The following is a 25,339-nucleotide window of genomic DNA, read 5'->3' as shown; positions in this document are numbered from 1 at the left end:
ATATCAAATGAGCTGCAGTTTCCCCCTCTGACCCTGGTCTTGGCATCAGCCTAATACAGTGGTACAGACAATATTACACACTGTATTACGTGCCTTATGCATTTGGAACTCCTTATGGGCAAAGCTAAATTGACTGGCTAACGACAAACTTAGAGCTCTCAGAGATAGATTTTTAGTATCAAATTTTAAAAATGTTAATCAAATGAGTTCGCTATAAATATTATTTCAGAGTATTTAGTTCGGGGTGAAGAATTAGAGAAAGAAGCATCAGCTTCTTAAAGTAGTTGGTATATTGTTAATTCACTTGAAATAAAATAAAGGACCATCATCAAGTACAAGTAGGTATAGTCTCTTTTCTAATTAGTGAAAAACAAAAGCAGATATTATGTTCCACTTGGGGACGTGAGATTATTAAGAGATGCATTATCAGAGTTACTCAATGAAACCTAATACAATCTTACAGAAATTAGTAAAGGGGGTGGACGATGTTTATTCAGTGTCTTCCTTTATTGCTCAAACCAGGGTTGCAGGTAAAGGCAATTGTTAGTGTTCCAATATTGTAAATTGGGAAAATCAAGCACTGCCTACTTTCTGCAAGCCTCAGAAAAAAAGATGGGGGAAAAGCCAAGGAAAGGATTCTGCTCAGTATCCCCCTGGGTCAGGGCTTTTCCCCTAGCACCAAGCATTGCTAGTTGAGTGTAAAGGCTTTTCTATTTGACCCTTATCTATATTTTCACTCTGCTTTGCCTTCATTGAATCTTTTTCCTAGAACCATCAAAAGATCATTCAGAAAGGGTGTTCTCTACTGAGAAGGTTCATCAAACCTCCCACAAGCTCTCAATCCATCAGGAAACATAATTAACTCCAGAAGTTGAGTAGATGTTATTTATTCCATAAAATCTGGGTAATCTAGCTCTCTTTACAGTTTTATCATATTGGGAACAGAATAATTATTAGCTGATAAACTTAAAAAAACAGATCTGAAAATAACCTAAGAGATCTTATTACCAGGGTTAGAAAATGGGCCTGGCAGGCTAATTCACCAGGTAGATGGCATTTATTTGGACTGAATTTGAATGCTTACCATTAGACTACTACACACATTCCAGTGACCCACTGGGTCTCTATGAATATACATTCATAACCTCTGATATTTCCCAAGAGAATAAGGTAAATGAATTGAATTCAGAAGCTTAAATCTGGAATGGACAGATAAGAGAGAAATCATTAAGTTCATTAGTTCATTAAAAATGAATAAGAAAGGCACAGAAAACCATTCATGGTAGACTACAAAAAGGGTCCCATTTTTTTACCCTCCATATATTTCATGCTTTTCCATGTAACATTTATGCTCTCCCACACTGACTCTGGGTTTGGCAGGTGGCTTAGTTTGGCCAATGGGATACTGGCAGATATGCCACAGAGGTTTGAACTGGGCTTCTGCATTGGGAATTGCTTTCTCTTTCACTGCTACTGCCACCATGGGAACCTGCCTAGGTGAGCCTGCTAGAGGATAAGGGACATGTGGAACAGAACCAAGTTGCCCAAGTTGACCCAAATGAAACCAGCCTAGATCAGCCAGCAGCCAGCCAACCCTAGATATGTAATCAAGACTATCCAAGATCATCAGAGCCCCTAGCCAAGCAATAATCTCTTATCTTATATTTATGAGGTTTAGTGGTTGTTATGCGTTATTGTACACTGGATAACTAATATATCAATTAGAGCTTCCCTAAGAGCTAAGGATCTAAGTAGAGTAAAAGAATAGATTCTTGCTGGTACTAGACTAGCCGGAACTGGTTGTTGCAGGAAAAAAAACTTGAAAACTTGTAATATATCAAATTGGATTTAAGTCTTGGAGCTGAACACAAATCTCACAATATGTCTGTTTCTAATTTATAAGAGTCAAATACATTCTAAATCCAGCCTAAGGATTGATCTAGGGTCATATTTAAGTAATGATTTAATTACATTTAATAATGAGAAAAATGCTAGAATGTATTTCATTAATACTACATTTTGTTTTTAGAAGAGTACTTATTTAACATTTATTACTGCTTAGAGTTATCTATTTTCACAAAAATTAAAATTATTTAAACAAGAATGTAAGTGAAAAGTTGATCCTAACTTTCTCCATTAACTCTGAATGCCGAAAGCTCAGCTATTTGAAATATGAGGCTACAACCCAGGAATTGCTGTTAAGAGTGAAAGAAAACCTTGACTGAAAAAAAAAGAAAGCAAGAATACAAATAGCTTCATAGGTGTTTGACAATGATAATGAAAGTTATTGCACTTCCTTCTAAGATCCTGAGCGGATGCATTCAAACTATATAGGCAGAATAGAAGTCATCCAGAATGAATGTTTGATTCTCTTTAGATATCAAAGGGGATTTTCCCTACACTTTCATTTCACATTTAAAAAGAGAGAAAATATACAGGTTAAAATCCTATTTATAAAACTTGTGAAATGATATGGAGTAGCAGAAAGAGAAAGTAAAGGAGAGACCGAAATGTTTGGTAAACTCTGATTCCAAATAATAAATCCCATAGTAAAGAAAACAGAATTTTGATTGTGGACCAGTGACATTTAGGGTAGGGACTCCTCGTGGGTAAGTGGGCATGACCAGGGTCCATAAAAGGCTCCTGGCAGAGTGAGTTCTCTGCAATAGCAGCTTTTAGATTTTTTTTGAAATGATATATATTTTCTATCACAGCCCAGCATACACATATACAAATACATATGTGTGTATGTTTGTATACATATATGCATACCTCATTTTGAAAAATGCAACATACACAGGGTCTTGAATCACAGCAGAAATAGTCCAAGCTGTTTAATGACACCATATTGTGTGGCTAAATCATCAAATGCTTTCGAGAAAGTAAGTGTGTGCTTTATATAGAAGCTAAGTTATTCTAAAAGTTAGCATCACAAGATCTCCGAACATTTAATAGGATAACATTCTTATTTGGTATTATTACAAAGTCATTAACTTGGTCAGTGTGGAACTTGAAATTGCCTTGGAGATGCAGATTTTCTAGAATCAGCATACCTCAGGAGATAATAATTCAATCGTAGTTTTGCTCCTTTTAAAATCTGTAGCTGGGAGATTTAACTCATTAGGGCACAGAACTAAGAAGCTAATTAGGTCATATGATAGGATGCTATCCCCCAAAGCCCACGACAATCACGGACTGAACATCTGAGTCAACCCGTGTGTTATGGTTAGAATCAGGACAGTTCAGACTAAACTTACCACACACACAAAAAAACCCCTATTGAAGAACGGTGTCAGAATATGTAATAGGGCATATATAAACAGTCCTTTCACAATTAGAAAATGTACATTTCATTTCTACCCAGATTGTTCCAGAGTTTAATGATGGTGGGAAGTTTTGCTTTTCTAAAGAATGACTAGGATTCTTTGCGTATAGAATATTCAAGATTAAGAGAGTGGGTGAATCATAAGGAGGAAAATTCTATTCTTCCTTTCTTATTGGCTCAAGAGTCTGGTTGATACGAAGCTGGCCTCAAAAAACACAAACTTGCTGGTGGATACAATCTCATAGGCCCATCATCAATGCAGATCCAAATGCCAGAATCGCCAGATATCAGAAATGATCTGGTATATTGTTGAATGTGCCTTTTGGCCATGGTTCTCAGGGTGCATTTCCATCCAGACCTACCTGGAACCAAAATAGTCTCTAACTATCAACAGATTCAGTGAAGAACCATCTATTGAGCTCCTAATATCTGCCAGACCCTGAGCAGGCCTTGGGGAAACAGAAAGGAGTAAGGCTTAGGCCCTGATTTCAAGAAATTCTCACTCTTATTAAAGTAAGTTGACATTTTCCTGAACCCACATCTCACTCCTCTCTGCTATTTGTTTATGAAGTCTAGAAGAATATGCAGATGCATATTTTTTCTTTTTCTCTTTCACGTTTTATAATACAATATACAGTGACTTTTGATCAAACCTCCTACTTGCTGCACATAACACTTTTCACTGTCAAATAAAATCTTTCATTAAAAAATATTACTATGGTACTTTATATTTTATAGTTTGCAGACAAATCTAGTCATAGACCACACAGCTCAAGAAGCAGTTTTAAATTATTATTACTCAAAGTAAAAACTTTCCATTCTAAGGCCTCAGGCCTTTCCTTTTAGCTTAGAAGCCATTAGCCATCCCTTCTACCTTCTTCATTCCTCTCAAATTCCTGCCGCAGTTCCCACTGAAGTTTCTACTCCTCCAAACTTCCTTATTCAAAAGTCATCATTCATTGAACTGAATGACCTTAAGAATCTTCTGGCCATTAGAACATCTACAAAGCTAAACCAGTGTAGCATTCATTTGCAAAGTTCTTGGTAATGCTGGAAATTCAACATAAACTCAACATGCTTATTAATGCCAATATTGTTGCTATTATTGTCACCGTAATTATTAAGATGATACAAAAAGTATGATATATTATGGAACTAATGATCCAAGAACCAATTCTAACAATAAATTCTCCTTCCAGTTCTAACATGAAAACAGATAAATTTGCTGGGTAAATAACATGAATTCTCTATTGCCTATTATGAGATTATATAAATACCTAGCTGGAGATGGGTATAAGAAAAAATACAAGTTTAATTCTTTGTAGCTTTCTTCCATTCCTTTCCTTCATCTGGATTTGTGAGCAATGAAATGCTCTGCATAACTCCAACCACAAAAGTAGGCTTCAAGCGTGCTCCCTGTGGTTCTCACAAAGCCCCCAGGGGGACAGGACTTACTTGCTGCTGAGGCAGCGTCTCAGGGAGTAGGAGGCCCCCCCACCGCACGTGCGGGAGCACTCGCTCCACGGGCCCCAGGCATCCCATAGGCCGTCCCGGTCCTCCTCGGAGCGTGCTGTCCTGGAGCTCTGTAAGAAACAAGAGGATGGTCAGCATCGTGTCCCCTGAAACATGTGTCCTCAAAAGTGAGTGGCCTGTGTGTCTGTACGTGGTGGCCTTGCTCGGAATGAAAACATGCATCAGATTCTCCGATTCTTTTGAATTTAATAATGTGCATGTGTTTGGGGAGAGGGATATTTGAGTTTAAAAGCCCTGGGCAATGTCTGAAGGGAGCAAGAGATGGCACTAATGGAGCAAATGGAAAGGGAAGCCAGAAATAGGCATCTGGGTTAGAAAAAGATCAATTGCTTTGAAGTCACCGGTTTTGCTCAGGGATCAGGAGTCTAACTCTTCATCTCTTTGTTAAAAGGAAAAAGCTGCCCTCAGAGATTTTTCTGCTCTGAGAAGCTTGACATGTATATACCAACAATGCTTTCCAAAACCTAACAACAGTGTATACAACTGACTTATAAAGCAAGTTCATTCCCAGTTTCAGATTTGTTAATTAGAGTAACAGTATGAAGGCACTTTAGTAATGCAAGGATTGCCTCTTGACAAATAGACTTATTTGTTATTTACAGGCTTCCCGGGAAAATTTGCCTCTACTGTAAGGATAATTGGTGTTACATACAGGCCTCAATGTTGCACTTTCCACTCCTTACAAAGATGACAAGAAGATAAAATTTGTGCTATAAGAGAACAGACTCTGGAGTTAGCAACTATCTGGGATTAGATACAGATTCTGTTTTTTTTCTCTGAGGCTCTTAACAAGTAATGTCCCACCTTCCTATGCCCCAATTTTTCTTTGTATAAAATGGTGATAATATTATAACCGTGCTTCTACACACACAGACATATACACTCTATATAGGAGGATTTGCTAAATGAACGTATCCCAGGACAAGAGCCAGCATAAAGCACTCTTTTTTTTTATTTTGTAGTAATGGGATCCTTTATAAATCAGTTGCTATGGGGCTTGGTTATTAAATTGAATACTCCTTCAAACTTTTAAAACCTGTACAAATTAAGTCAGAACCTGGCCTCAGAACATTATACTAATGGATTCCTAGCTGGTGCAGGCTGTATTTAGATTCTGAAATCATTTGAAAGGGGATATGGGATAGCGTAGCGATTAAGAGCAGGAACTGTGGATCTGCTTAGCCTGGGATGGAATACCAGCTTCAGAGCCTATCCGTGTAAACCTAGACACATACATAATTACTTATGCTTCAAATTTCTAATCATAAAATGGAGATAATAAAGATACCTGCATCACTGAATCATTGTGAGGATTGAAAGAGTTGATACACAACAAGTACATAAGGTAGAAATTAACCCAATGTCCATGGGTGGATGAAGAGATAAGCAAAACTTGGGTATATACATACAATGCAATATTATTCAGCCTTAAAAGGAAGAAAATTCTGACACATACTTTAACACAGATGAACCTTGAAGACCTTACACTAAGTAAAATAAGTCAGACACAAAAGAACAAATATTGTATGATCCCACTTATACCTAGAATACCTAGAGGTACCTAGAATAATCAAATTCATAGACGCAGAAAACAGAATGGCGGTTACCAGGAGCCAGGGGCAGGGGACAGGGAATTATTGTTCAGTGGGTACAGAGTTTCAGTTAGGGAAGATGAAAAAAGTTCTGGAGATGGATGGTGGTGATGGTTGCACAGCGATGTGAGTGTACTTAATGCCACTGAACTACACACTTAAAAATGGTTAAAATGGTAAATTCTGTGTTAAGTATATTTTATGACTACAAAAATAAATGTACATTTAAAAAAGTACATAGGGCCTAAATAATAAACACCACACTATATAAGCATTTGTTGCTATTATTATTATCCAACATTATTTATAACCTATTATTAACACAGTTTATAAACATATATGAGCTCTGAAAGGTTACAGGAGGCACACTGAAAATGTACTAGGGCTTTTTTTTTTATTGAGCTTAGTGGAGACACTGCATTCTTGAGGTATCATCTCCTGAAATCCCCAACTTTTCCACAGTACTACCTTGCAGCCACCTGCTATATGGCATCTGTCTCGTGATGTAAGCAGCTAGCAGTATTAGGTTCCTATAAAATGTGGAATAGCATGGGTGACAGAACCACACTGGTAACCCTAAAGGCTGTGCTTTCTAAAGGAACTATTTATTAAGCTCCACAGCCAGGTTTTTAGAATTAATAAAATCAATCTCTAATCACTGCAATATGGGGGACTCTGTTTTCAGAATGTAAATAGTGAGAAAAGACCCTTTGCCATTGAAGTACACATATCCAAGTCTCTTCTCCATATGCCCATTAAGTTAATCCCTCAGAATTTAAAAAGCTTATTGTGCATCTCCTGATATTTTTTCGTTTGCTTCGTGTGACTGGAAGATGGGACTGCTGAGAGAGGTGCAGTATTTGCCTGATGCAGTTTCCACTGGTGTGACAAATACACATTTGTACATCGCAATTTCTCTTGTTTTACTCAAATTCAATACGACTGTAATGAAAACCAATATCACAAATGCTGGGATTCAGGCAGTAATTGAAATGAGTGAGATGAGTGATTACAAGCTCTGATGCTATCCAATTACTATTTACTGTAACTGCAAAAAACAAAAAAAAATCCCACATGCAGTATTTCCATGAGAGATAAGAACACTGGAATGACAAATCCTTGAGAGGTTCCCTCTGGCTGCTCTCCAGGTAAGATATCAGGAAATAATGCATGGCTGTGATATTGTTTTTCTAGAAAAACAAATTGTTTCAGACTCTGCTAAAGTTGCTTGATATTTTTCATGTGCCCTGTCTAAAGAGGATCTAAAACACTCAATGGTGAGGTCTCACTAAGCATCTCATTTCAGCACAAATTATACATTTGAGGACAACTACACATACTAAGTGCCCTTCTTGTCTCCAGAAGAGATCTCATACTAACCCAGAAGCAAGCCATGAATTATTGTTTCAAAGTTGAACAAACTGCAAGTTTTCTTTCAACAAGTAGAATAAACATAATTCATTTCAACTGAATCCATGTTTATTACTTTTTATTTATTATTATTATTTTATTTCAGCATATTATAGGGGTACAAATGTTTAAGTTACATATATTGCCTTTGCCCCACCCAAATCAGAGGTTCAAGCATGTCCATCCCTCAGACAGTGCACACTGCACTCATTAGGGGTGAACATGCCCATCCTCTCCTCCCTCTCCCACCTGCCAGATACTCGATGAATGTTACTACTATATGTGTACATAATTGTTGATCAGCTAATACCAATTTGATGGTGAGTACATGTGGTGCTTGTTTTTCCATTCTTGGGATACTTCACTTAGTAGAATGGGCTCCAGTTCTATCCAGGATAATACAAGAGGTGCTACATCACCATTGTTTTTGTGGCTGAGTAGAACTCCATGGTATACATCTACCACATTTTATTAATCCACTCATGTATTGATGGGCACTTGGGTTGTTTCACATCTTCGCAATTGTGAATAGTGCTGCTATAAACATTCTAGTACAAATGTCTTTTTTTCCTTTGGTTGGATGCCCAGTAATGAGATTGCTGGATCAAATGGTAGATCTACTTGTGTCTCTTTGAGGTATCTCCATATTACTTTCCACAGAGGTTGTACTAGTTTGTAGTCCCATCAATAGTGTATGAGTGTTCCTATTTCTCCACATCCATGCCAACATTTGTTTTTTGGGGACTTTTTGATGAAGGCCATTCTCACTGGGGATAAGTGATATCTCATTTTGGTTTTGATTTACATTTCCCTGATGATTAGAGATGCTGAGCATTTTTTCATATCTTTCTTGGCCATTAGTCTATATTCTTTTGAAAAGTTTCTGTTCATGTCCTTTGCCTACTTTTTGATAAGATTGTTTGATATTGTCATGCTGATTTTCCTGAGTTCTAAATAGATTCTAGTTATCAGTCCTTTATCAGATGTGTAGCATGTGAATATTTTCTCCCATTCTGTAGGTTGTCTGTTTGTTCTCGTGATACATTCCTTGGCTGTGCAGAAGCTTTTTAATTTGACCAGGCCGCATTTATTTATTTTTATTGTTGCTGTGATTGCCTCTAGGGTCTTCTTCATAAATTCTTTGCCTAGGCCAATGTCTATAAGAGTTTTTCCAACATTTTCTTCTCGAATTCTTATAGTTTCATGCCTTAAGTCTATTATCCACTGTGAGTTGATTTTGTGAGAGATGAAAGATGCAGATCCTGTTTCAACCTTCTAGATGTGGCTAATTTTCCCAGCACCATTTATGGAATAATAATTCTTTCCCCCAATGTATGTTTTTGTCTGCTTTGTCAAAGATGAGATGCCTATCTAAGGACGGTTTTCTATCTGGGTTCTAAGTTCTGTTCCATTGGTCTATGTCTCTGTTCTTGTGCCAGTCCCAAGCTGTTTGAGTTACTATAGCTTTGTAGTATAGCTCGAAGTCTGGTAAACGGATGCCTCCCCATTTGTTCTTTTTGCTTAAGATTGCTTTTGCTATACGGGGTCTTCTCTAGTTCCATACAAAGTATAGAATTATTTTTTCTAGATCTGTGAAAAAAGATGTTGGTATTTTAATAGGGATTGCCTTGAATCTGTAGATCACTTTGGGTAGTATAGACATTTGAGCAATGTTGATTCTGCTGACACATGAGCATGGTATCGCTTTCCAACTATTTACATTCTCTGCTATTTCCTCCCTCAGTGTTTCATAGTTCTCTCTGTAGAGGTCGTTTTCTTTTTTTGTTGTGTCTTTTCCTGGGTTTGTTATCAGGGTGATGTTGACCTCATAAAATGAGGAGTATTCATTCCTTCTTGATATTGTGGAATAATTTTTGCAGGATAGGCAGCAATTCTTCTTTGTAGGTTTGGTAAAATTCGGGTGTGAAACCATCTGGTTCAGCACTTTTCTTTTTAGGAAGATTTTTTTATTGCTGATTTAATTTTGGTACTTGATATTGGTCTGTTCAGGAATTCTATTTCTTCCTGATTGAGCCTAGAGAGGCTATGTGTTTCTAAGAATTTGTCCATTTCCTCCACATTTTCAAGTTTATGTGCATAGAGGTTTTTATAGTATTCATAGATGATATTTTATATTTCCATGGTATCGGTTATAATTTCCTTTTTCATTCCTGATGAAGCTTAGTAGAGTCCTTTCTTTTTTGCTTCTCATTAATCTAGCAAGAGGCATACCAATTTTATTTTCTCAAAGAATCAACTTTTTGTTTTATTAATTTTCTGTATAGTTTTTTTGTTATCCATTTCATTTAGTTCTGCTCTGATCTTTGTTATTATTCTCTTCTGCTGGCTTCGGGTTTGGTTTACTCATTATTTTCCAGTTCTTTAAGTTGATTCATTAGATTGTTGATTTGTGATCTTTCTGTCTTTTGGATATAGGCATTTATGGATATAAATTGCCCTCTCAGGACTGCTTTAGCAGTGTCTCACAGATTTTGATAACTTGTTTCTTCTTTATCATTTAGTTCAAATAATCTTTTAATTTCCATCTTGATTTCCTCCTTAATGCAATAATTATTCAGCAGAAGGGTATTTAGTTTCCATGACTTTGTGTAGAGATGAAAGTTTCTGTTGGAGTTGATTTCTAATTTTATTCCACTGTGGTCTGAGACGATGCATAATATAACTTCTATTATTTTAAATTTTTTTGAGACATGCTTTGGACATGCTTTGGCCTAGGATATGGTCAATCTTAGAGAATGTCTGATGAGCTGATGTGAAAAATGTATATTCAGTGATTTTTGGGTAGAATGTTCTGTAAATGTCAGCCAGGCCTATTTGTTCTAGAGTTCTGTTTAAGTCCACTGTTTCTTTGTTGATTTTCTGTTTGGAGGATTTGTCCTGTGTTGTCAGAGGGGTGTTGAAGTCTCTGGCTATCATGGTGTTGCTGTTTATCATTTTGTTTAGATCAAGTAGGATTTGCTTTATGAATCTGGGTGCACCTGAGTTAAGTTCATAAATATTTAGACTTATTACATATTTTTATTGAATTGTACCCTTTCCTATTATATAATGACCATCTTTGTCTTTCATTACTTTTATTGATTTGAAGACTAAGTTATCTGAAATCAGAACTGCCAGGTCAGCTTTGTTTTGGCTTCCATTTGCTTGAAATACTGTTTTCCATCCTTTCCTCTTATGTCTGAATGCATCCTTGTGGGTTAGATGTGTTTCCCAAAGACAGCAGATACTTGGTTTGCATATATTTATCCATTCGGTCAGCCTGTGTCTCTTTAGTGGGCAGTTCAAGCTATTATTCAGAGAATTGGTAAGTGGGGAAGATTTCTGTTCATCCTGTTGAGTTGAACTTTGTTGTTTTGTTTTCTCTCTTGAGCCATTGTGGTGTCTGGCCATTGATCTTTTGCTTTTGCATGATTTTACATTGGTGAGTGTTTATTGTGCTGATCTATGTGTAACACTGTTCTGGGTACTTCCAGGAGCGCAAGTTTGTCTTGATGAATTCCTTCAGTCTTTCCTTGTCTCAGAAGGCTGGGCATTATTCTGTTTCAGAAAAATGAAATGAGGCCCCAGTCTCTTCTGGCTTCTAAGGTCTCAGTTCAGAAGTCTGCAGTTAGTCTGATGGGTTTTCCTTTGTATGTTACCTGCTTCTTTCACCTTAGAGCTCATAGGAGGGCCTCTCTCATGGTTATTTTGGCCAGTCTGATGACTACGTGTTGTGGTGTCTTCCTGTTTGCAAGTAATCTCCCAGGAGTCCTTTGAGTTTCTTGTATCTGGATATCTAGATTGATTTTTTAGCAAGGCCAGAGAATTTTCCTCTATTATATCCTCAAATAGTTTATCCAACTCTTGTGTATTTTCTTCTTCACCCTCATAGATGCCTATAATTCTCATGTTAGGCCCATACATATAATCCCATATTTCTTGTAGGCTTTACTGTTTTCTCTTATTTCTCTGCTCTATCTCTGCTACTGGCTTATTTAATTAAAAGGTATTATTTTCAATCCCTGAGATTCTTTATTCTGTTTGATCTACCCTACTCTTGAGGTTTTTCACTGTGTTTTATAATTCCTTGAATACATTCTTCATTTCCAGACGTTCTGTTTGATTTTTCTTTAATATTCCAATTTCTTTAGTGAATGTTTCTTCCAAGTCTTGATTTTTTTTTTTTTTGTGGTTTGTGTTGGGTATCCATTTTTTCTTGCATATCATTGAGTTTTCTTATAATCCATGTTCGAAATTGTTCTGTCATTTTAGAGTTCTGAATCTGGTTGATATCTAGTTCTAGAGAGCTGGTTTTCCCCTTTAGGGGTGTGCTTTCAGTTTGATGCTTCATACTTCCAGAGTTCTTGCACTGATTCCTTACCTTCTGGAGCAGTTGTTGCTTCTTACCTTTTGATTTTTATTTACATAACGACAAGCCCAGTTTAGTCTCTGAGGCAGGTGGGGTTTATGGGTGAGATTTAACTATACCTTGTATGATCAGTCAGTAGATGCAGTAAAAGGGTGCGCAAATTGACTTCCCTGTCAGTAGGTGGCACTTGCTGGGAGGAACAAGCTGCAGTGTTGTTTGGGGGTCTTTTAACCAGCTGTCATTTCTTTGGAGAGGCACTCTAGTGCCTTAGGTGGTGAGTGGGGCCCTGAGACTTCCAAGTGTGTCCTTATTCCCCACCTCAGTGGGGCAGGTTGGAGAGTGAGGCTGGGTGGGGCTGCGTTGGGTGAGCCTGCCCTCAAGCTCCACAGATGCTATTAGCAGGGGTCAATGGTCTATTCTCTGTTTCTGGGCAAAGCTGCTAGGAAGGGGCTGCAATGACCCCTCTCAGAAAAAAGTCTGCATGTGGCGGTGGGGCTGTCTGAGACCTGCAGTCTGGAGAAGGCCTCGGTCCTTTCTACCTTCCCCTATTCCACAGTTTCTCTCAGGCCTGTGACAAAAGGCATGACCTCAAGCCAGCAGATCTCCCCTGTGATGTGAGCGAGGAGGTTCCCTGCTCAGGATCATGGCCTGAGCTGGGAGCTCAGCCCTTCCATGGGAGGAGGGTTGCCCCTCAAGCACGCTGCAGCTAGGACCCACTCTGATCTGCCCCTGAAGGCCCACATACCTCAGTAGACTAGTTCACAAATAACTCTTCTGTGACCCTGGCCAATGCCATCAAGACCTGAGTCTATGGGATCTGGTCTGCAAGCCTATCCCCAGGCTCCAGAGATCAATCCCTGACCTTATCAGGGAGAAGAGGGCCGGTCTCAAGTCACCCAGAGGGTACCTAAGCTGGATCAATGTCTCTCCACATTGGAATTTTCCCCACTCTGTTGGAGTCACCCCGAAAGCAACACCTGGGAAGGCCAGTGGGTAGGGAGCTCACAGTCTGAGTACTCGTCAGTCTGCTGCAGGGCCCCAAAAGGAAAGGTCCCATTCCCTGTGGATGTCTCTGGGTGGTGGCTAAATTATCTCTCTCAGCAGCTGTGGTTAGGGAAGGGGAGAATGAAGCAATATGGTGCCTGCCCATCAGCGCGGGGAAATTTAACCGCTACGCCTACCCTTGTCTCTGGTCTCTAAGCCTCTTAGGATTTAGACCCTGCTGTTGCCTTTCTCCTTTCTCCCAGCTGAGTTCTGCTCCTCAGCTTCTTCCTGTGGAATCTCCCGTAGTTTCAGGAACTCTTCTTTCCAACCCTCCTCCCATCTGTGTTTGTCTGCCTGTTTTTTTTTTTTTTTTCACTTTCATCTAAAATCTATCTTTCTTGCAGAGACACTGTGGCTGGTGGTTTTTCTCGTTTGCTATCTTGCACCAGATTCCTAAATCCATGTTTAATGTTGGAGAAAGTGATTTTCATCCTCTTTAACTGTGCCAGATTTTTATTTCTATAGCCAGAAGTGACATTTTAGCAATGCCTTTCAGATCATTTAAAATCTAGAAGTATTTGTCTATTGCAGTTTTTAAGACTTTCTTCAATATAAACAGCTTTTTTATCTGGCCTTGGTAGAACACATGTTTATTTCTCTCCTTTGAATGTACAGTCCTTTTGACTTTACAGCAGCATTTTTATAAAGTATAAACTTTGAATTGCACCTAGCAAGGGAAACTGAGGCAGAAGAAATAAGGAATAGAAAATGGGGACTACCTAAAAGCAGTGCTGGTTGCTCCTGAAATAAAAAATCTAAGCTTTTCCATACATTCCAGCCAATATTTTTAAATTTAATTTCCATCACATAAGTATAATATTTTAATTTCAATGTCTCAACAAGAATGTTAGGGATACCATTGAACACAGTGATCAAGAGATTATCCTTGACCCCACTCTTAGAAATTTCAGCAACAATGTCAGGTGAGATGATGTTCTTTAGCTATTAATACAAATGACAGAGAACTAAAGAATAACCATTAAATTATTTATATAAGCCACTGTTTCACTAGTAGATTTATCATAAAAAAGTCAGAAGTACATCTGATATGGAACTTGAAGGAAAAGGTAATTATAAACCCCTTTCTTATTACAGCATTTATTTTACTTTATAGATATTGGATGGGTGAAAATGGACAATTGGCACCTATTTTGAGCTAGCATTTGAGAAATCCAGTGAGCATTGAGAACAGAAAGGCCTGAGTCTTGGCGCTATAATTTTATGAAAACTGAATATGCCCCCTGAGTTGTTCAATTGAGAATAAGTCTAGCCATTTCTAAATCTTTGGTGCCACATATTGACCTTTAAATGTAGTGTTGATTAAGATTCCTAAATCAACTACTTTCTTGTCAGAAAACTCAGCAAGCAACGCCTCCCACCCCCAACTCCATTGATCCATTGCTCCTAGCTAGTCAAGAGGCTCTTAGCCTCAGAAAATGCGAATTGCATGAATATGGATTGTGGTTGCAGATCATTATATACCTCCTAGATATATTACAAGAGCTCCCTTACATTCATCACTCTCTGAATGGTGTCATTTTCTTGCCATTACTGGCTTATCTAAAGATGGTTTTCATCTGATAGTTTTGTGGTTGTTTCCAGAGCCAATTGCAGCAACACAGTCTCAGGTGAACAGCTTCAAGCCTGACAGCTACAAGTAGTTAAACGCTTTGAGTAATTACATGAGGCAATATTTTCCCTGCATCTCACTGCCCAATAGACACTTAACCTCAGAATGACCTCCTATGTACCACTTTATCCAGAAACCTCTTTCACTGGAACCTGGATAGGTTAGCAAAGACTTGTGAAAGATGTAGGATGAAGCACAAATTAGCATGAAAGACTTAAGAGCTATATTTGCTCAGAGACGCATATATACAGGGTACTTGGAAAATATATTTTCCAAATGCTATAACAAGAGGTCAAGCTATACAAAACTAAAAGAAAACGAAAGTAGGTGCTGAGGAAATGGTTGATGGGTTTTTGTAAAATTGAAGTCATGTAACAGCTGAAGTTATATTATAAGTGAAGTGTTTTTCAGACATCAATGAAATAACAAAGTGGGTTATGGGATGAGGCAAAGAGTGATTCTTAAAATTGTAAGATCAGCAAGAAAGTACCTGAGCCTCTGGTTTTCCTCTCCTCTCAGACAGACAGCATTAGCTTAAGCCATCTGTGGCTGTAAAAAAAGGGATGTCACACACCTCTAAATTAAAAAAGGGGCAACTCCTCCAGTGATGAGAGAACCATTTTCCCCATGCATGGGGTACCCATACAAAGTGGAACAATCTATACACAGAAACATGCTGTCCATGTACTAAGCTTTGGAAACAAATCTGCAGATTCCATTTTTAGCTTCCCTACACACATCAGGTCTCTACAAATCTTATCTAATCCTTGGCTTCTTTAACAACTTGGAATACTGGTTCTACTGCCAACTGTACTTGGTAGGGGCTGTGATTCCCTGCTCCTGAGAGCTTACAGACATTCAGCAGTAACTGGGCTCTTGTAAAAGTCCATTAGCTTTTTGATGTACTTTCTTAAAGAGTGTGGTGTGTGGATACTGAGGCATGCGCCTTCCCAGATGATATTTGCTGCTGGCTTTGCTCAGGAAATTTGGATCATCTGGTTCTTATCACAGCTACACTGTTGGGGGATATGATGAACTGCCAGTGACACAGTGCATGGTCTTTCAGGGGCCACTGGATGAAGCCTGTCCCTTGCTACTGAAGAGAAAAGTCAGTTCTGGAACAAGGTATAAACTCTGCAGGCCAAGAAGGACTCCTGGGCACCTGTCTTCCTTTTTTCTTTCACTGTGTCTGTGTACACATTCATGCATACCTTTTCACATTCCTGTTAGGGTACCTAATTGCTCCCAAGCCTGGAGGTTGGGTGGTGAGAGAAAACTGGGATTTATTAAGTACCTATATGCCAGGGAGCATGCCAGGATTTATAAAAATTGTTGTATTTAATCCTCACAATGAGCCAAGTCAGGTAGGTTTTTTTCCCCCTATTTTACAAATAAGAAAACTGATGCTCAGAGAAGTTGAACAACCTGCATCATGTTGTGGAAGAAAGAGCACAGACTTGGGAGTCAGACAGACTTTACTAGTGACACACTAGTAAACTTGCCTTAGACATGTTGCCAGATCTTTTTGAGCCAGCATTTCTTCATCTGTAAAATGGGAACACTGATAACTTCTCTTACTAGGGTGATTGTGAGGATGAACACAAAGAACATACATGGGGGACCTAGTAAAGTTTCTGGCACATTTCTGCCACACACACACTCACATCCCTGTGTCACATAGCTAATACCTCGTAAAGCCAGGTTCTCTGTCCATCTCGGACCATCTTTTTTTCCCTCTACCTAGATTCAAATTTTGACGTTCCTTTCTCTTTCAAACAGCATTTAACAGTACATGAATTTATCATAAAATGACAAAAACTAATGCTGTTGCTTGACTTTTAAAAAAAATTATTTTGTTCTCAGCATTCCTTCTCAACCTGGGAATAACAATTAGGAGGTAAAATTAACACAGCGTCATTACTTTTTAGGAAACAAAAACCTGACTCTGCTCAATGTCAAATGCTTCAGTAAGATTTCATTTCAGAGCTATGGTAACTTGATTTTTTTGTATTCTATCCAAGGACAAGGCTGGATTACGGCTCATCTAGGAAACTGCTGAGAAACCCCTGGGCATTTTGGAAAGCTCCACCAGAACACAATTTCACAGCCAGCTGAATTAAAATCAATAATTGGTGATTTGAACAAAGATTAGTATTCAGGAAATTTGTGACTGGCCATTGAGTATTATGAATCAGCTTATCTTAAGGAGACGCACAGATAAAATATTTGACCACTCTCAGTTTCTACTACTTTAAAAGCATAAACTTAGCAAATGGGAATGCTCTAACTGCTTTGTTATAATTTATAATATTAATATTAATACTATAATGTATCTTTTCTGATAGAAATTTAAAACTCTAAGTCTGGAGATATATGTATATGGTCTGAAACACTTAAGAGATTTTTCTACTAGAAATAGCCTGTCAGTCTGTTTTTCTTTTTCCACTATAATAGTTTGCTTTATAATAACTGTACTAGCTGAACTCCTAAACATAGGGACTGTTTAATGGAAGGCTAAAGCTAGTAATTTCATTTCTTTCACAAAGAAAGAGTGGACAATAGCAGAACTGTGTTCTGTAGAAACTGCAGTGATTTAAAAAACTCATTTATTCCCATGTTTGCTGACAGTCATCACCTTCTTGGCCCTTGCACTGTAGGGATATTTTAAATCCTTTATACCTGCAGGGTCCCTAGCTCCCTGGCCATGGAACCTGTTAGGAACCGGGCCACCCAAGCAAGAGGTGAGCAAGCTTCCTCTATTCACAGCCGCTTCCCATCGCTCACATCACCGCATAAGCTCCGCCTCCCGTCAGATCAGCGGAGGCATTAGGTTCTCATAGGAGCACGAACCCTACTGTAAACTGCACACGCCAGGGATCTAGGTTGGGCGCTCCTTATGAGAATCTAATGCCTGATGATCTGACGTGGAGCTGAGGCGGTGATGCTAGTGCTGGGGAGTGGCTGCAAATACAGATTGTCCTTAGGAGAGAGGTTTGACTCCACAATAAATGTAATGTGCTTGAATCATTCCCAAACCATTCTCCCCCCAGGTCCATGGAAAAATTGTCTTCCATGAAACCAGTCCCTGGTGCCAAAAGGTTGGGGACCACTGCCTTATACTGTTGTTTTTCACCTCAGGTGTGAAAGCATGAGCCTATTTTACCTGGAGTTCTAAAAGGGAAGCCACTCTTCCTGGTTGCTATTGTTGATTTCTGATTCCTCCACCCCCATACTTCAATAGAAAAAAAAAAATCTCCAGTGGAAAATAATACATAGGCCCAACACCAAGGAAAACAGTGAAGAATCACCTCCTGGGGCTTCCACACCCCTCCACTCCCCAAAGCAGGCATGTTTGAAACACCCCCTCACATGAAATTCCTTCTCTGCTCTTTTTGGAATTCCTGACTTCCTGGTGAGCCAGTTAGAAGTTTTAGTTTCCATTTCCATCTAATCTAACTCGAGCTCTGTCCAAACTGCAGCTCCAATCAGCCATAGATACTTTCTGCAGCACTGGCAAATTTTGCTGAAATGAATTTACAAAACATCTGTAGAACTAAGAAGCATCTGAGGCTCTGGAAAGCACATGTTGGGCTTTGGAATCATAGAGAAAGAATTCCTGATGAAGAAAAGAATCTCATGTTTGGATTCGTTGAGGAAACTGGAAAGTTAATAAATTAATATAGCTTAGGGCTTGCTGGGCAAAAAAAATTATAATTGATAATGGAGAAGCTGGAAGAAATGACTAGTTAACTTCATGTCACTATTAAGCAAGTCAGGTTTGGGTTTTACAAGAATTTTCTCAATTCTTCTTTGGTTGACCATTGAGTCATCTGAGCCAAGCAAAAAAAAAAAAAAAAAAAATATTGGTGTGCTGGTTCTGAATGAAGCTCCATGGGACTCTGGAGGTAATTTAGTTTCTGTTCCTATGTGCACAATCAGATGCTTTCTCTCTCAAGTACCATTCAGATATTGTGGGATGAGTGTTTGCAATTAAAATCTAAAACATTCTTCTTGACAAAATATTATGTTTTCTTCTTTTCTACATTCTTGTTTCTACTTTTGCTCACATTAAATTCTCTTTACTCTGAAAAGATAGAATGATAAGCTCTTAGTATTGCAATATTCTGCTTAATCTGAAATTACTTGACGTTCCATCATGGATTATCAATTTGTAAAGAATTAGTACTGAATAAATGAAAACATTTGATTCAGACTTTGTAGCTCTTCAGGATTATCATTGTGCCTCACAATTATCTTCCCGACTAGACTGTAAACCCTTTGAGGGCAGGGGTTGTGCTTTCTATTTTTGAGTTATCTACAGTTATCATTGAAATAATTATTCCAAATTTCATTTTGAAGAAAATCTATGAGATTTTTGACAAATATTAATGAAATGCTTTGGAGGTATGTTTTATTTTAAATCCTTCATTATTTGTTTATCATTTGTCTCTCAAAAATGTACATAGGGCATAGAACAAGAATGAGGAGAGGGAGAAAGCAAAAGTGTGAGAAATATCTAGTTATTTAAAATTTCCAAGTGATTTCAAGTTCAGGGACTCTTTTCTGTTCTCCAGCTCAAATATGTACCACCACCTGCCTTTTCCACACTAGGAGATAAATTCCATCAAAAACTCTGCACCTGTAACTCAGATGAGTTCATTTTAAAAGGCGATAACTCTCTCAATTACCATATCTTTGTACCTTCAATAGATAATATTTTCCTCTAGTTTAGCCTGTGGCTATAGCTGTAGGCAGCAGTTTGGATACTTGCAACAGTTTGCAAGTTTTGCAGTTTTGGCAGTAGATCATTTTGAAGTTCTACTTATGGTCCTGGTTATACTTTCCCATCATGAATGAAAAGCAAACCAACCTAGTTTCCCAGTAATCCAGAGATCCTCTGGGGGCAGGAAGCCGTGTAAGGTAGAGATGGCAACCAGCAAGTTACTTGCTACTTTGAAATGGTTGCTTCTCACCAGGATTACCATTTTCAACAGCTCCTTATTTGGTTCTGTGTCTACAAGCAACTATCTGTCAGTCTCAGAGCTTACTACTCCATACCTGTCTGCCTCTTGGCTGCTGGGGGGACTTGCTGCTTTTGCATGAACATGAAGTTCTAATCCTGCAAGTTTATGTCTCCATTTCTTCCATTTCATTCCCTGAGTCCAGCCTGGTGCAGCAACACCTTGTAGAGGACTTACAATGTAGTGGGGCAGATGAAAATAAACAACAAAATATTTGCTCAACAGCCTCCATATTTAATGCGACACCTAGTCTTATCAATTCCATTTCTGAAATGCCTCTCTCTTCCATTCCCACTCCCTCCAACCTTACTCTGCCTGCCGTAATTCTGGTTCTACTATTCTACTGTGGCTGGCATTCTGCAACGGACTTCCCCTCTGGCTTCTCTGACCTCCAGCCTCTCCTCCCACTAGTCTGTCGTCCACACTGTCGTCAGTTATCTTGCTAGAAATACAGAGCTAAACTGTTCAGTCTCTTTAAGAGACTTTCTATGGCTCCACTGCATGTAGCTGGTAGGATCTAGTAATGGATTCTAGGTGGGCTATGAACACTCAGAAACTCTATGCAACAATTTTGGGCTAATGTTTGTTATTATAGTTCAGGAAAGAGGATCCATGTCTTTCATTAGATTCTCAAAAACAAGGCTGGGTGTAGGAAGTCCAAGTTATCAGTGTGGCACATAAGACCCTTTCAGACCTGACTCTAAATCAACATTCTAGACTCCTTGCTTCATCCGATCATACATGTCCTCTACACTCGGGTAACTGGGTACCGCTTCACATGGGTGCTGTGAGGACCTCTAGAATTGTGGTCATAACCTTGATATTGTCTATATTCTCCTCCTCATCATCTTGCTCACATCTTTTTGTTTTCTTCTCCTTGTGTACTCCTGCTTTAAGATGCCATGCCGATGTCATCTTCTAGTGAAACTTTGCCTCTACTGTGTATTTGGAACATATTGCTAGGACTTGATACACATGGCTATTTTAGCATTTGTCAGTCACTGTATTGTAACTCCTTATTTACACATCCATCCCCAGAAATGGACTCAGTGCTTCTTAAGGGCTGTGACAAAGATGAATATGCCTTTAAATATGCCCAGTGCCTTGTAGAACACCGGATATGTAATCAGTTTCAGTGAATATTTGTTGAATGAATAATTAACGCAAGGCAGGCTAGGACAAGTTGTAGTTGAGCACCTAATTCATAACGGCTGTCAGCTTTCACTCTTGTTCATATATATATTCAGATTCCCTAAAGACAAAGGGGAAAAAATATTTGCAGAAGCTGCAGATAAGCAAAGGAATGAGAGAGAACAAAAAATGATTCTGATTCATGGGGAAAAAAAAAAGAGGATCACATTTCTGCTTATTCACATGTCTTTTTATGCCAATTCTAAATTTACCCAAAATGTGTAAAGCTGAAAGATGATTAACCTGTCACATCTTGCCTTAATCTAGCCTAATCCAAGTTCTAGATGCTTGTCTGCCAAAGGCCCTCAACCACTGAGTAAACAATTGGCAGTCTTTCTGCAACACTTGGGAAGCCGTGCTTTGTGGAGATGATTGTGCTGAGATTAGAAGGGATGACTTGGAGTAGAAATGAAGAGAGATGGGTGAGGAAGTTCTGACTTAAATAAAGGCATAGGCCTCCAGCAACTGAAAAGAAAAGAATACTTATGAAATCGTATTTTAACAAGTGCAATAATTAGTACAGTATAGTCATAGATCACAGAAAGATATAAAATTGAGCAAAATTAATCAGGAAAAATGAACAGAGAGAAGAAAATTTTGGTGCAAGTTTTAAAGTAAGAGACTTAATGCATTTCCATTAGGTTCTATGTAAAAATAAATCTTAAAATTCAAATATTAGAGGCCTGATGTTAAAAGAAATTAATACAGGCAAAATATCGATATGAAGCCCTTAAAGACAAGAACTAGGTTCAATTCAGCTTTACTCTACTAATGTCCAACACGGGGCTTGACACAGGGTTTAGTGTTCAATGGATATTTAGTGTTCAACTTAATTTTTGTGAGCACCTTTGATTTTTAAAATGTTTTAGAGAGTGTATATAAATAAAATTGATGGCAAAATTTATAAATAGGGACACAGGCTGGGCAACAAGATTTGGCCATTGTGGTATTTTTATTATACCTTGACTTTGCTATTGTGGTATTTTAGGCAACTCAGTTTCTGTGCCTCGGTTTAGTCAATTCCACAAGAAGGAATTTTGACGAGATAATTTCTAAGACACCTCTAGCCATGAAAATGTCCAAGATTCCAAATTAGGCTATATCATTTAAGCATATTTACACACATTAAATTTCTAGTCTTAAAGTGGGACATGAGCAAATATTTGCTCAATTAACTCACAGAATTGCTATAAAGAGTTTTTAAAAATTAAAAGTGCTAATATATGAAAGAGTGTTGAGCCATATAATTACTAAATGAAATCCAAGAAGAGGCAATACTATTGCTTCAGCCCTAAGAATTGTTTTATTACAAAGCAACTTTTTTTTTTTTTGAGACAGAGTGTCACTCTGTTGCCCAGGCTAGAGTGCCGTGGCATCAGCCTAGCTCACATCAACCTCAAGCTCCTGGGCTCAAGCAATCCTTCTGCCTCAGCCTCCCAAGTAGCTGGGACTACAGGCATATGCCACCATGCCCGGTTAATTTTTTCTATATATTTTTTGTTGGGAAATTAATTTCTTTCTATTTTTAGTAGAGATGGGGTCTTGCTCAGGCTGGTTGTGAACTCTTGATCTTGAGCGATTCTCCCACCTTGGCCTCCCAGAGTGCTAGGATTACAGGTGTGAGTCACGGCGCCCAGCCGACAAAGCAACTAATTCTTAAAACAGAGAATCTCTATTTGGTATCTTCTTTCTTTACTAACACAATCACTCATATCCAGAACCTATGGCAACTCCTAAAGTGACTTATGAATAATAAATGAAATATTAAATTATTATACTCTGTCCATTTTATTAATAAATGTGTACTATTTAATACTTTGAAAATCAATACTTAAAAGCAAAAGTCTACCAAATTATGGGATAAAAGTCAGCTTTATTTGATGGTTTTCAGTTTCTGTGTTGATTTACTTCTTAGCCAACTGTTAGAGAATAATTTTTTTTCTTCCTATGATATTTCTACTATAACGGCTATTTCAATAATTTTCACAACATATTTTGTTTTGTGTCAGAACAGAAACTCTGTTATTGTGGCTTTCTACTGTATAACTTACAGTGTTTTTTTTTTTTTTTAATTTACAGATGTTGCCCTATATACTAAGTCCTTTATCAATAATAATTGATATTCAGTTACTATTGCCTTAGTATAGCTTTTGTTGTAACTGCCACAGCCAGGCCTTGCATTCTCTGGTTAAATGAATATTTATTTCACACATATAGTAGCCTGTAATTTTTTCTTTAAAATCTTGTACATATTAGATTGTAGTATAAGTTCCTTATTTTAAATCACTGCAAGAAAGACTTTGGCTTTCTAAAATAACTTTGTTTTTCAGTTCATTATACTTTGTCATGTAAACAGTACAGACCTACTGGCATTGAAATGGGAAATAATAACGGTGATCAGAGGCAAATATACGAGTCACCTCTTCCTACATTCTAGTCAAGTTCAATGGAAGTATTTATGCTTTTGAGCTGGCTAAATTCCATGTACTGTTAGCATTTAAAAATCACAATTGAAAAACATCATTAAGTATTATATATGTGGGAAGTAATGCTGTCTTCTATTTATTTGTAAATTAAATGACAATGTCAAGGAGCCATTAGCAAAACTGCTTATCAAATATTTATTAGCATATGAAACATAATGTGATTTTTGTGATTCTTGTGAGCCCTCTCTGACTCTCAGTGCTTGCAAAGTAGAAGCAAATACTTTGAGAATTAAGCAAAAAAGCTTATTTTTTCCTTTCAATGTGCGTCTTTTTGTTTTTAGCAAAATGAGTTCTTTTTTCTCCAGCATCATTCAACATTACTTCATGGAGGAATTCTATTTATATGCTTTGCATTAACATGCTTAGCAAAGTGAAAAGTTAATAGGTTAATGTCTAAAGTAGTGTTATAATCACCAAAATGCCTCAGGAATATATTAAAATGGGTCCTGGCCACAGACAATATCAAGATTGCCGAGGCGCACCACAGGCATCTTTTTTAAAGCCTGTTTTGCAATAAGCAGAGAAAGCGAAGGTGCTAAATCATGGCTTACTACCCCATTTCCCTCACAGCCTCTCTGTCTCTGGTGCTGGGCCTCAGAAATCAATTTCACACACGGCTGCTATCAGCATTCTTTGAGCTATTAAGACGAAAGCACTTTCTGCCCTTTTTATTAAAACCAAGCTCACTTTTATCTCCTTGCTCCTGCTTTGTGCTTTCCTACCTTTCCTTTCCACTTTGTCAGTTCCCAGGGAGGGTTAAACTGTCTCCTGCCTCCCTTCCTTTCACTTCTAAACCTCTTGAAGGGCTAATCCACGTCCTCTGCACCCACTTCCTCAATGCCCCCAAATTCCTTAACACTTTGCAATCTGGCTTCTGCCCACTGCTTGCCTGACCCGGCTCCTCTGAAATTCCTCAGCACCCTGTAACTCCCCACATCCTGTGACTCTCGCTCACAGCTTGCTGTGGAAGAGCTCCCCTGGCTTCTCTGGCAACTTCTCCCTGCCTGTCCCTCCTCCGCCTTCCTTACTCATCTGACCAGCAACTGCCTCCATCCCCAGGTCCTTTCCTTGGGCTCCTGTTGATATTACCCACTTTCCTAGCTGGAACTGTCTTCCCTTTGTAGGTGATTTAGAAACATATATCTTTTCCAATCTCCAGGCTTCTATATCCATTCACCTGAACGCCTTGTCTAAAACCAATCTCAATATTTGGGGCCCCAATCTTTTAGCAGTTCTCCCCTCAACACAGTGATAGACATAGCTATAAAACATTTCCCTTTTCTCTAGCTGCCTCTGTCCTCCTCCTCACCCCACTCCATCCATCAGTTGCCTGGACTGCCTAGTCTACTTCGGCAGGGTAGCTCTTTCTTTCTGTTCCCTCTTTTCCATTCCATCTGCCAGTGCCCTAATCTGGACTCTTCTTGCCACCATACTCTATTTGACACACACCTGGTGTCCTAGCTGCTTCCAGCCCTGGCAGGGCAGTTCCAATGTAGCATGGCTCTCAGTGTGCCAGACGCATGCAGCAGAACAGCTGAAGGCAAGGCTGGGGTGCTGGTCGGGGACAGGGCCCCAAGGCCTGGCTGAGGGACCGGTCCTTGAGCAGAATGACAGCTGGAGCCAGTGAAGGCTTCTGAACAGAGCACGGTAGGATTGGGGCTTTACAGGTTTTAAAGCACTTACACATATTCATTTGATCCTCATAATACACCTATGAGGCACCGAAGGTTTATTGGCA

General features: G+C 38.6%; 1 protein-coding gene across 3 annotated transcripts in view; it reads right to left on the bottom strand.

The window, feature by feature from the left end:
- The window catches only part of ADAMTSL1 (ADAMTS like 1), an 856,830-nt gene that overhangs the window by 331,074 nt on the left and 500,417 nt on the right, over window positions 1-25,339 (bottom strand). For all 3 annotated transcript variants that reach the window (XM_012769704.2, XM_012769705.2, XM_012769706.3), the window contains one exon: window positions 4,781-4,908. In XM_012769704.2, coding sequence (XP_012625158.2) covers window positions 4,781-4,908 — 128 coding nt within the window. The remainder of the gene's footprint in view (window positions 1-4,780; window positions 4,909-25,339) is intronic.

The sequence above is a fragment of the Microcebus murinus genome, chromosome 12 (genome assembly GCF_040939455.1).
Source record: "Microcebus murinus isolate Inina chromosome 12, M.murinus_Inina_mat1.0, whole genome shotgun sequence".
Classification (NCBI taxonomy): Eukaryota; Metazoa; Chordata; class Mammalia; order Primates; family Cheirogaleidae; genus Microcebus; species Microcebus murinus.
The sequence above is the reverse complement of the archived record's forward strand: the minus strand, read 5'-3'. Positions and strand labels throughout refer to the sequence as shown.